At 38.6% G+C, this 12,183-nt stretch overlaps 1 protein-coding gene across 1 annotated transcript in view; it reads left to right on the top strand.

The window, feature by feature from the left end:
* The window catches only part of ATRN (attractin), a 124,415-nt gene that overhangs the window by 22,210 nt on the left and 90,022 nt on the right, over positions 1-12,183 (top strand). The window contains exons 7-11 of the mRNA XM_011943310.1: positions 1,338-1,428; positions 2,926-3,169; positions 4,547-4,730; positions 5,492-5,646; positions 7,862-7,946. Coding sequence (XP_011798700.1) covers positions 1,338-1,428; positions 2,926-3,169; positions 4,547-4,730; positions 5,492-5,646; positions 7,862-7,946 — 759 coding nt within the window. The remainder of the gene's footprint in view (positions 1-1,337; positions 1,429-2,925; positions 3,170-4,546; positions 4,731-5,491; positions 5,647-7,861; positions 7,947-12,183) is intronic.

The following is a 12,183-nucleotide window of genomic DNA, read 5'->3' as shown; positions in this document are numbered from 1 at the left end:
AATAAAACACTGCTAACACAGTTGAAGTCCCTTGTATGTCCCTCCAAAGTCCCAGAGATAACCTGTATCCTGATTTTGGTATCAGTTGTTCATACTTTCATATATATGTTATACATTATATATATATGAAAGTATAGTAGAATTAATAAATTTTCTGTTTTTAGTCTTTATAGAAACAATATTTTGCAGTGTGCTATTTTAGCTTAACATTGTTTTGAGATTTATGTTGACATACGTTGCTGGAGTATATTTTTCATTCTGTATACTTATTCTTTATGTTATCTATCTGTGTATATTACCATTTATTTGTTGATTTTCAGTGGATGGACATTTATTTGCATTCCTTTTTTGCTATTGTGACAAACTTTCTTATACCTTTGTGCTTATATATGATAATGTTTTTCAAAATGTTTTAAGTACTTGGAATATCCAGGTAAACTTTTATAGAAAAGAAACATTTACTTAAGGTATAGCAATATCATTTATTTCTTTTTGGTTTATTTTTTTCTATTTTATGAAAATAATTAAAATTAACTATTAACATTATCCTCTTACATGCATAGAAAGATGCCTGGAATGATGTTTACTTAATGATATTTATTTCTAGATCATGGAATGTGGGAACTTTTGAAAAAACTTTTGGCTCTTTATTCTTTGTATTGGTTACATTCTTTATAATGAACATGTATGCTTTTTATAAAAACAGTAGAGTTTTCCTCAAAAGCAAAAACTCAAAAGTGAGTACTTTAAGATATTGAATGTGATTCTTCAATAATGCATGAATAAGTATAAATTGCATGGCAGGATTATAAATTATTTTCTTTTTGGCATTTTTGTATTTAAGGTCTTTATATTCATAGTACAAGTGAAATGCTATAATGGTGTTCTGGCTTTTGAAAATGTGTTTTTAGTCAATTATGTAAAGAAAAGGAAAGATTAGTAATTTTCTTTTACTTATCATTCCTTTTTTGGTACCTATCTTTAGTTTCTCATGATTAAATAAAAGTTATTGTAATAAAATTTTGAGTCCCTTGAGTACAGTACAACCTTTAAATGATTTAGACTGTTTATAGAAGGGGTTTTCAGGAAGTGCTAGAACCTTCCAGTAGGTTTGTATTCCTTTCTTTTCCCAGGATTTTATAGTCCAGCTCCTTTTCCCAAGTTATCACTTGTCCAGTGGACCCAGGTGTCAGGTTTATTTGTGAAGGTGACAAGTGCCCCCCTATATCCATGGTAGATTTAGTAAGCATCTCCAAAGTGGATTATATCACAAATAAAATAGTATGAGATGTTCTGTCTTATTAGTTGGGTGAAAATGTGATCTGTTTGTTTTGTAGGTATGACCTTGCTTCTAGGGAGTGGCTTCCACTAAACCGTTCTGTGAACAATGTGGTTGTTAGATATGGTCATTCTTTGGCATTATACAAGGTAAAGTATCTCTGCTCTGTGCTAAGCAAGAAACTAAGTTTTCCTCAGTTACTTCATGTATTACATAGTTGAAAAGCTACCTCAGTGTTGGTTTTTAATTGGGGAAAACTTTTTGTTGGGGGCATTATAAAATTGCCTAAGTTATAAGTAGAAATTAAAATGGAAACTTTTTTTTTTTTTTTTTTTTTTTTTTTTTTGAGACGGAGTCTTGCTCTGTCGTCCGGGCTGGAGTGCAGTGGCCGGATCTCAGCTCACTGCAAGCTCCGCCTCCCGGGTTCATGCCATTCTCCTGCCTCAGCCTCCCGAGTAGCTGGGACTACAGGCGCCTGCCACCTCGCCCAGCTAGTTTTTTTTGTATTTTTTAGTAGAGACGGGGTTTCACTGTGTTAGCCAGGATGGTCTCAATCTCCTGACCTCGTGATCCGCCCGTCTCGGCCTCCCAAAGTGCTGGGATTATAGGCTTGAGCCACCGCGCCCGGCCGGAAACTTTTCTAACTCAAGAGATTCTAATGGCTTCAAACTGTGATGGGGTGTTATAATTATGGCACTAAATGGTTAAAAGATGTAGATTAAAAAGTGTAGATTAGCTTTTATTCTCATAAGCAAGTTTAGCCTAGAATAGCTACATTGTAATGTGGCTGAATAAACATTTTCATTTCCTCATTTTTGTAGATAGATGGTAGGATGAGGCAACTTTATTTTTCAAAATCCTTTTATACTGTAAAAGATTCATGTGAGGAAGTCCAAGAAAACTGGTAAAGTATTAGAGATGTAAAATATGATTAGTTTTATTTCCCTTTTTCCTTTTTTTTGTCCTTTTCCTAGTAATTCACTGAAAGGTGCCCTTTTCTAACCCTTAAAATTTTTTTAATTTATTTTTTATTGAGATAAAATATACATATATAATGATACCATCTTTACCATTTTTAAGTGTACAGTTTGGTGGTAATAAATACATTTACATTCTTCTTTTCCTTCTTCATTCTCCCCCGCCAGCCTGCCAGCCTCTGGTAACCACCAGTCTATTCTCCATCTTCATGAGATCCACTTTTTTAGCTCCCACATATGATTAATAATGTGATATTTGTCTCTCTGTGCTTGGCTTATTTTACTTAACATAATGACCTCCAGTTCAATCCATGTTGCTACAAAATGACTGAATGTCATTCTTTTTAACGGCTGAATAATGCTCCATTGTGTATATATACACCACATTTTCTTTATCCATTGATAGACACTTACATTAATTCCATGTTTTGGCTATTGTGAATTGTACTGCAATTAACATGGGAGTGCAGATATCTCTTTGATATGTTCATTTCCATTCTTTTGGATATATACCCAATATTGAAATTGTTGGATCATAGGGTAGTTATATTTTTAGTTTCTTGACTAACCTTTTTTAAGCTGAAAGTAATATTGAGCTTTTGTTCTTCTCTGTTCTCAGATTTAATCTTTTCAGTGTTTTTTAAAATTTTGTTTGCATTTTTTTCCTAGGATAAAATTTACATGTATGGAGGAAAAATTGATTCAACTGGGAATGTGACCAATGAGTTGAGAGTTTTTCACATTCATAATGAGTCATGGGTATTGTTGACTCCTAAGGCAAAGGAGCAGTATGCAGTGGTTGGGCACTCCTCACACATTGTTACGCTGAAGAATGGCCGAGTGGTCATGCTGGTCATCTTTGGTCACTGCCCTCTCTATGGATATATAAGTAATGTGCAGGAATATGATTTGGGTAGGTATATTTTTTCCAGTAGATGCCTTTTGAACATCAGATTCAAAACCTCTAAGCTTATTATTTTGACTGTTTAGAAAGGTTCAACCTCATATTGATTCAGTACTTTATCTTGAAACATAGTTAACACTGGGCCCGGGCATGGTGACTCATGCCTGTAATCCCAGCACTTTGGGAGGCTGAGGCGGGCGGATCACCTAAGGTCAGGAGTTCAAGACCAGCCTGGCACCAACATGGTGAAACCTCGTCTGTACTAAAAATACAAAAATTAGCCCAGCATGGTGGTGGGCACCTATAATCCCAGCTACTCAGGAGGATGAGGCAGGAGAATCGCTTGAACCCGGGAAGTGGAGGTTGCAGTAAGCCAAGATTGCAGCACTGCACTCCAGCCTTAGGGACAGAGTGAGCCTCTGTCTCCAAACAAACAAACAAACAAAAAAATCCCAACATAGTTAACATTGATGTATTACCAGTGAAATACAGATTATTGATACTCCTATGTAGTCTGTGTTTTTTACTGTCAATTTGGTAAGGAGCCAAAGATGACCCAAAGTACTTTGGGTGTTTAAAATAAATAAAAAGAAAATGGTTCAAAACAACAAATATTGAAGAAAAAAAGTATTTGCCTAGCCCTTTAGAGATTGGTTTAGCAGAGTATGATTTACCCTTAATATAAAATATTTCCTTTGGTTAAATTTCATTGTATCTGTTGTTGTGCAGTGGGAATACCAGGTATAATTAACATTTTGTGAAAATTAGGCCTATAAAATATGTCTGTATACTGGTCACCAAAGGTTATAGGGAATTAAATGTTCATTTGAGTGGAATCTGATCTTTTTATTTTATGTATTGAGACAAGATCTCACTCTCTCACACAGGCTGGAGTGCAGTGGCACAATCATAGCTCACTGCAGCCTTGATGCCCTGTCCTCAAGTGATCCTCCCACCTTAGCCTCCCTAGTAGCTGGGACTACAGGTGTGTGCCACCACTCCTGGCTAATTTTTTAATTTTAGTAGAGATGGGATCTTACTGTGTTGCCCAGGCTGGCCAACACAGCAGGCTTCAAGTGATCCCCCACCTTAGCCTCCCAAAGTGCTGGGATTATACATGTGAGTCACTTCACCTGGCCCTGAGTGTTTTAAATTTAGTTAATTCTTTTCTTACATGGCATATTAGAACATCAGAACATAGAACAGACTGGAATTAGGCCACATGGCTTTGTTACAAGTTTAGGTGACTTTCTTTAAAAATATAAAGATAAAAAAGTATGTGTATCAGGTCTCCTAAAATCCCTTCTCATGCCCTAAGCACTTTGGACATTTTCAGTAGTAGAGAGGAGCCTGCCATGCTTGCCTTTAACTGTTTTTCCTTTCCAGATAAGAACACGTGGAGTATATTACACACCCAGGGTGCCCTTGTGCAAGGGGGTTACGGCCATAGCAGTGTTTATGACCACAGGACCAGAGCCCTGTATGTTCATGGTGGCTACAAGGCTTTCAGTGCCAATAAGTACCGGCTTGCAGATGATCTCTACCGATATCATGTGGATACCCAGATGTGGTGGGTACTTTTTCTTGAGCTTTCACTTTAAGGTGTAAATTCTGTAGAGGCAGTTGTTGAGAAAATATTGTGCTTTTTGTTTTTATGCCTGGCAGATAATTCTGTTCAGCATTATATATAGAGAAATTGGGAAATAAACAGAGGGTAATAAAGTAGCTAGTATTTATTTTGTTGCATTATTCTGTAATTCTGTAGTAGGTTGGTTAGAAAATGCTTAGAGTTTTTTTTAACAAATGTAAAGCAAATTTGGGTTATGAAATAATGTAATTGGAAAGCGATGGTTTCTCTTCTTTTTCCTCACCTATTTGATACCCTGCTATGGATACTGTTTTATATTCTGTCATAAAAATTATCATTTTGAGTAGCTGTGCAATACTCCATTTTGTGGGTATGCTGAGACTGTGCAGGTGAAAGTTTTGGTTTCTTTCTAGTTTTTATGTTATTAAGAAATCATTATGCATTAAGCTTCTGTCAATATTTCACATGATTTCTGCCCAGAAACTAGAATTATATAGCTACAGAGTATGAAGAGTTAGTATGAAGAGTTTTAAGTTTCTTAATATATTTTACCAAAATTCTTACAGGTCTTTAAAATTATATATATTTATTGTTGAAAAAGTTACTTATATGTAAGGAAAAATCTGGAAGGATTTGTACATTTGGGTCTGAGGTTAATAAAGTGGTTGTGCTTGCATTAGCAGATACATAAATATTCTTTAAAAACTAACCTTGTATTTATTATTTCTAAATAAACTCAAAAGGACCATTCTTAAGGACAGCCGATTTTTCCGTTACTTGCACACAGCTGTAATAGTGAGTGGAACCATGCTAGTATTTGGAGGAAATACACACAATGACACATCTATGAGCCATGGTGCCAAATGCTTCTCTTCAGATTTCATGGCCTATGACATTGGTAAGTTTCCCAAAACCATTTTAGCTTCAGGCGTCTTTTTGTCTATAAGCAACATTTAAAAGGAGACTGAAAATATTGCCAGTTAAAAATGGTCAGGACTAAAAAATACAAAAAACTAGCCGGGCGAGGTGGCGGGCGCCTGTAGTCCCAGCTGCTCGGGAGGCTGAGGCAGGAGAATGGCGTGAACCCGGGAGGCGGAGCTTGCAGTGAGCTGAGATCCGGCCACTGCACTCCAGCCTGGGCGACAAAGCAAGACTCTGTCTCAACAAAAAAAAAAAAAAAAAAGGGTCAGGCCATTTGAAAGAGGTCCAAATGGTATTTTTTATATTCATTTGACTAATGTTACATATCTGATAAAAATTATTTCTACATTAAATTCTTTTTGAAATCACTCCTGTTAATTGCTTGAATGCTAATTTTTGAGGCTGAGTTGAGGTGTCTAGTCTCTCCTTTGTAATGTTATGCCTACCTGGTAGTGTTACATAGTTGCAAATACCAGCATTGTGTTAAAATTGGTTCACTTACTAGCTTTATCTCATTCCCTAGAAAACTGGTTTCTCGCATGGTCTTGGTGTAGTAATATACTAGACCGGAAGAGGGCAGTATTTGTTCATGCAAAGCAAATGCATACTGGATGATTTCTTTCATAAAAATCATCAGATGTTCATTTTAAACAAATCATTATTTTTTTGCTTGTGGTAAAATACACATAAAATTTACCATCCTAACTATATTTAAATGTCTAGTTTAGTGATATTAAACAGATTCATAATTTTATAAATCCATCACTGCTGTCCATCTTCAGAAATTTCTTCATCTTGTAAAACTGAAGCTCTATATACCCATTAAACAATAATGTCCCATTTCTTCCTCCCCACAATGCCTGGCAACCACTATTCTACAGTTTGTCTCTATGATTTTGACTATTCCAAGTTAGACATTCGTTTTTAACAGACATTTGTGTGCCAGCCACTCAGTTTGTACGTTGAGAAGATCAGATGAATAACTTAAAGCTCTTAGCCTCAAAGTGGAAGAGGTAGAGAAATGAGCAGACAATAGAATTGCACTTCAGGGTGTTTCTGGCTGAAAAGAATGTATGAGAGCACCTCTGAGTACCGCTTAAGTCATGGAAGGTAAGAGTGATGATAAACAGGGAACACTTTCTTGAGGAGGGGCCATCCCCTCTGGATCCTTGGGGACAGTAGGTGTCAAGTAGGTGAAGTTAGGCAGCACCTTCCAGTCAAGAGGAAACCCACTTTGCAGAGACACAGAGATAGAAAAGACCGGCACATATTTAGTGCTCAGAGAGTGAGACACTGAGTGTGAGGTTGGCATGGTATAGCAGCACCAGTTGGTATTAGATCCAGAGAGATGTTGCTAGTATGGGTTACAACAGAGGAAAATTAATCAATCTAGGGCATCTAGGAAAGGGCTATTAAAAATTAGGTAACATTTAAATTTTTTGAAATTTCATTTTCCACCTGTATTTTTCCATTTTATTTACTAAATTTGGGCAAATCAATATAGAAAAGAGTGGAAAATAATTATGAAACCCATATGTTTTGCTGATACAAGCTTTGTAGAATGTAAAGTTTGCTTGCTTTAAAAAACATTCTTGGCCGGGCATGGTGGCTCACATCTGTAATCCCAGCATTTTGGGAGGCCAAGGCGGGCAGATCACGAGGTCGGGAGATTGAGACCATCCTGGCTAACACAGTGAAACCCTGTCTCTACTAAAAATACAAAAAATTAGCCAGGCATGGTGGCAGGCACCTGTAGTCCCAGCTATTTGGGAGGCTGAGGCAGGAGAATGGCGTGAACCTGGTAGGTGGAGCTTGCAGTGAGCCGAGATCACACCACTGCACTCCAGCCTGGGCAACAGAGCAAGACTCTGTCTAAATAAATAAATAAATAAAAAATAAGCAGCAACAACATTCTAGTGGATCAAACTGATAGGCAGTCGGGTGAGTGATCCAGATGTCATAGGTTTTGGGTGCATTTGCTAGTTAGAATTACGGTATGATCCCGCCTTTCTTCCATGGCTTGTTGCTCTGCTGCTGCTGCATTTTAACCCAGAAATGATGTTGTAACTGAGAAAATTGAGAGGCATGTTTTACGAGGTTCTCTTTGTTGTAGTATTCTTCCCAAAGAAAATGGCAGGTCCTATTGATTAGAAATGGTAGTCCCTTTTAAAATATATTTTTCTTTCTCCTAGCCTGTGACCGCTGGTCAGTGCTTCCCAGACCTGATCTCCACCATGATATCAACAGATTTGGCCATTCAGCAGTCTTACACAACAGGTAATTGGAGAAGAAGTATTGCTCCTTTTCTTTTGTGTTTAAAATGAAAATAAAGGGCCGGGCACGGTGGCTCACGCCTGTAATTCCAGCACTTTGGGAGGCCGAGGTGGGTGGGAATACGGGATCAGGAGATCGAGACCGTCCTGGCCAACATGGTTAAACCCCATTTCCACTAAAAATACAAAAATTTTCTGGGCTTGGTAGTGCGTGTCTGTAATCCCCCCTACATGGGAGGCTGAGGCAGGAGAATCACTTGAACCAGGAATCCTGAGGCAGAAGAATCGCTTGAACTAGGGAGTCAGAGGTTTCAGTGAGACGAGATCACGCCACAGCACTCCAGCCTGGCAACAGGGCGAGACTACATCTCAAAAAAAAAAAAGAAAAGAAAATGAAGTAAAGTGGAATTGGACTTAACATATTATTCACAAGATTCCCTCATCCCAGTAGTTTTTTTTACAGGATTATGTGGGTATAAATATTCTGATTGATGTTTAAAATATTTGATGTGGAGGTGAATTACGTTGAATGCCATGTTTGTTGATCTGGTTTTGTTAGCACGCAAGAGCACGCTTTTTGGTGTGATCTGAGTGCCTGAGCAACAAAAGTGACGTGCATGTCCTTGTTTTATGTCCTTTGTTATCATTTGTGGTACTCAAGTTTCTAGTAGTTGTATCTGAATTGTAAGGAGTTTGGAAAAGAGGGGAGAGGGCACTTCAGATGGGGGATAAGATAGGAGAACAGAGGTGGGGAGATTGTGAAGCTTAATATAGATCAAGTCTGTAGACTCTGGATAATCAGAAGTCTGCAGTTCATTGCATTGTATTGCTCAAAAATGCCTGACCCAAACTACCAGAGCTCTTAAAAAAATCGGCCCTTGGAGAAGTCTCAGTCAAATAAGAGAGATTGAGTGGCCACTCTGCTTGCTCCTTACAGTGTGCTTTAGAGATTTTTAAGAAGTTAAACAGCCTAATCACGTTATTAATTTTTCTCATTCAGTTTCTGCTGTTACTACTGCTGTCTGCTTTCCCTTTTAAGATTCTAAGCCATATAAATCCTAAGGATGTTTAAGTGTTATAATGCCTGTATCATGTTAGAATTCCTTTGGCTTTTGAAATTTCTATTGTAATGATGAAAGACAGATGAGGAAGGTAATTTAACTTAGATTAGGAAAGATGAGAGGCCAGGCACGGTAGCTCATGCCTGTAATCCCAGCACTTTGGGAGGCCAAGGAGGGCAGATCACTGGAGCCCAGGAGTTCAAGACCACCCTAGCAACAGCATGGCAAAACCCCTGTCTCTACTAAAAATACAAAAAAATTAGCCAGGCGTGGTGGCAGGCGCCTGTAGTCCCAACTACTCGGGAGGCTGAGGGAGGAGAATCACTTGAACCCAGGAGTCAGAGATTGCAGTGAGCCGAGATTATGCCACTGCATTCCAGCCTGGGTGACAGACAGCAAGACTGTCTCAAAAAAAAAAAAAAAAAAGGAAAGGTGAGAAAGTGACATATTTTGGAGGTGTTGTGAAGGAATAGTTGACACAATTTAGGAACTAGCTACTAGGAAAAGGTGCTATCTTTTATAAGGTAATTATTTAGTTTTTTTACCAAATCCACCAAAAGGGAAGGATTTCTGGCCACCTTGCTAATTTGATGTGTTATTATAAATCATAATCTGGGATTTCCTCAGTACAGAAGACCCTTAAAGCTTTCTAGCGAGTGCATCTTGAGATTTTCATCTGGAATGCAGTGGGACTATTTTGTCATTATCATGCCTGCAGGAGCCTGGCCTCAACTGTCTTTGTTTGTGTTCCTAGTTCTCCTAGCACAGGATTTGGCACGTAATAGACATTTGCTAAATGGCAGGTATTAGTACAGTAATAACTAGCAAACAAATGAATCTTTTATAAAACATTCTTAGGCTTTATTCAAACTCAGAGAAGTTGAGACTTTACCATAAAATATAATTTAACCATGAGTCAAAATTGGGAATGCCTTGCCTGAGTTGTAATTTTTTTTTTTTAATGTGATTCCATTGGTATGTTTGAACCCTGATATGTAAGTATCTGTGTGTTAAGATACGATTGGGTAGGTGGCAGGGGACCCTGAGGGAGGCCAGCTACTAAAAGGCCATAGTTTTGGTTTAATTTTATGAAATAATTTACTGAAAAAGAAACTTTGATTCACATCATTTCTTCATGCCTTAAGTGGATCAACAGCATTGAGTAAGCTGTGCCTTCCTTAGTTGTCATTGAGGTTTTGAGGGAGGCAGGAAGGAGGAGGAGAGATGGCTGTGACGCACCAGGGTGGCAGGAGATGCAGCTGTGCCTCTCAGTTGCCTGCTCCATGTGTCTCTGAGGGACTCTCCCTAACTTTGTCCAGCCCCTGTGCAACCAGATGGATTCACAATTGCTGAGAACACCAACTGTACTGGGAAGAGGAGGTTGCTTATTTGGTTTAAGCAACAAATTAACTAGTTGAATCTAGCCTGCTTAATGTGGTACTGAGTAAGCCGATAGCAAGGTTAAAAATGAAACCTGGCCGGGCACGGTGGCTCACGCTTGTAATCCCGGCACTTTGGGAGGCCGAGACGGGCGGATCATGAGGTCAGGAGATTGAGACCATCCTGGCTAACACGGTGAAACCCCGTCTCTACTAAAAATACAAAAAAATTAGCCAGGCGTTGTGGCAGGCACCTGTAGTCTCAGCTTCTCGGGAATCTGAGGCAGGAGAATGGTGTGAAGCCAGGAGGCGGGGCTTGCAGTGAGCCAAGATGGCGCCGCGAGCCTGTTATCCCAGCAGTTTGGGAGGCCAAGGCCAGAGGATTACTTGAGCCCAGGAGTTTGAGGCTGCAGTGATCTAAGATGGCGCCACTGCACTCCAGCCTGGGTGACAGAGTGAGACCCTAACTCAAAAAAATATATATTTCAGATTGCAATTTATTTTCATTATTCACAACTCTATAAAGTAACTATACACACTGAATTCTTGAATATTGGATTATTTCTGCTAGGGGAAATACAGGGTTATGTTTCTGTAAGCCTCTGATGATGACATTTTCATCAACCAGTCAGCATACATAACTTTCTTTTATGTGTGTTTCTATTTAAAAACATCTTATTTAATATATATTCTTGATTTATTAACATTGAGCTCACAGCCAACAGCACTTTAACTCATGCCTGAACAAAGCTTATGTAACACATGTACTTTCTCAGTAAGGCTCATCACAGCCTTCTTACACTTAGGAACACTAGATAGCACTTCAGCACTACATAGGGGGCCATTTTCAACAGTGAAAGCACTAACATAAGGTACAAAAATACATAAAACATGGCACTAGATGGATCATGGAAGGGACACTTGTTTGTAGTGTGAGAGTTGAAACAAGAAGGGAGAGCATCTCCTTGTTTGACCTTAGCCGGGAATATGCATGTGTGTCAAGTCCAATTTTTTGCCATTCTGTGCACACACATGCTGGTAAATGACCATGAAACTACTGCAAGTATTGATTTTGGAGTTAGAAATAGATTTTGTAAGTAGGTGAATTTGCAAATATGGAATCTACAATCTGCAGATAATGGTCATGCTTCGCTGAATGTTAGGGATACGTTCTGAGAAATGTATCTGTAGGCAATTTCATCATTGTGCCAACATCACAGAGTGTACTTACATAAACCTAGGCTACACATCTAGGCTATATGGTATGGCTTGTTGCTCCTAGCTACAAGCCTGTGCAGCATGTTAATATACTGAATACTGTAGGTCGTTGTAATGCAGTGGTAAGTATTTGTGTGTCCAAGCATATCTAAATGTAGAGAAGTACAGTAAAAATGCAATATGAAAGATAAAAAAAAAAAAGTACACCTGTACAGGCCACTTACCATGAAGGGAGGGAGCATGCAGGACTGGAAGTTGTTCTGGGGAGGTCCGTGAGTGAGTGGACTATACACTACTGTATACTTTGTAAACACTGTACACTTAGGCTACACTAAATTCATTTAAAAATTGTTTTCTTCAATAATAAATTAACCTTAGCTTACTAGATGACAACCATTGTACGTGCCATCCATCATTGATGGAAACATCATTATCCAGCACCACATGACTATAATGAGGATTGGCTGTCTTTTAAAGATGAAGACTTAATTTTTTTTTTTTTTTTGAGGCGGAGTCTCGCTCTGTCGCCCGGACTGGAGCGCAGTGGCCGGATCTCAGCTCACTGCAAGCTCCGCCTCCCGGG

This window comes from Colobus angolensis, unplaced genomic scaffold, assembly GCF_000951035.1.
Source record: "Colobus angolensis palliatus isolate OR3802 unplaced genomic scaffold, Cang.pa_1.0 Scaffold219, whole genome shotgun sequence".
In the NCBI taxonomy this organism is placed as follows: domain Eukaryota; kingdom Metazoa; phylum Chordata; class Mammalia; order Primates; family Cercopithecidae; genus Colobus; species Colobus angolensis.
This window is presented reverse-complemented; position numbering and strand designations above follow the sequence as displayed.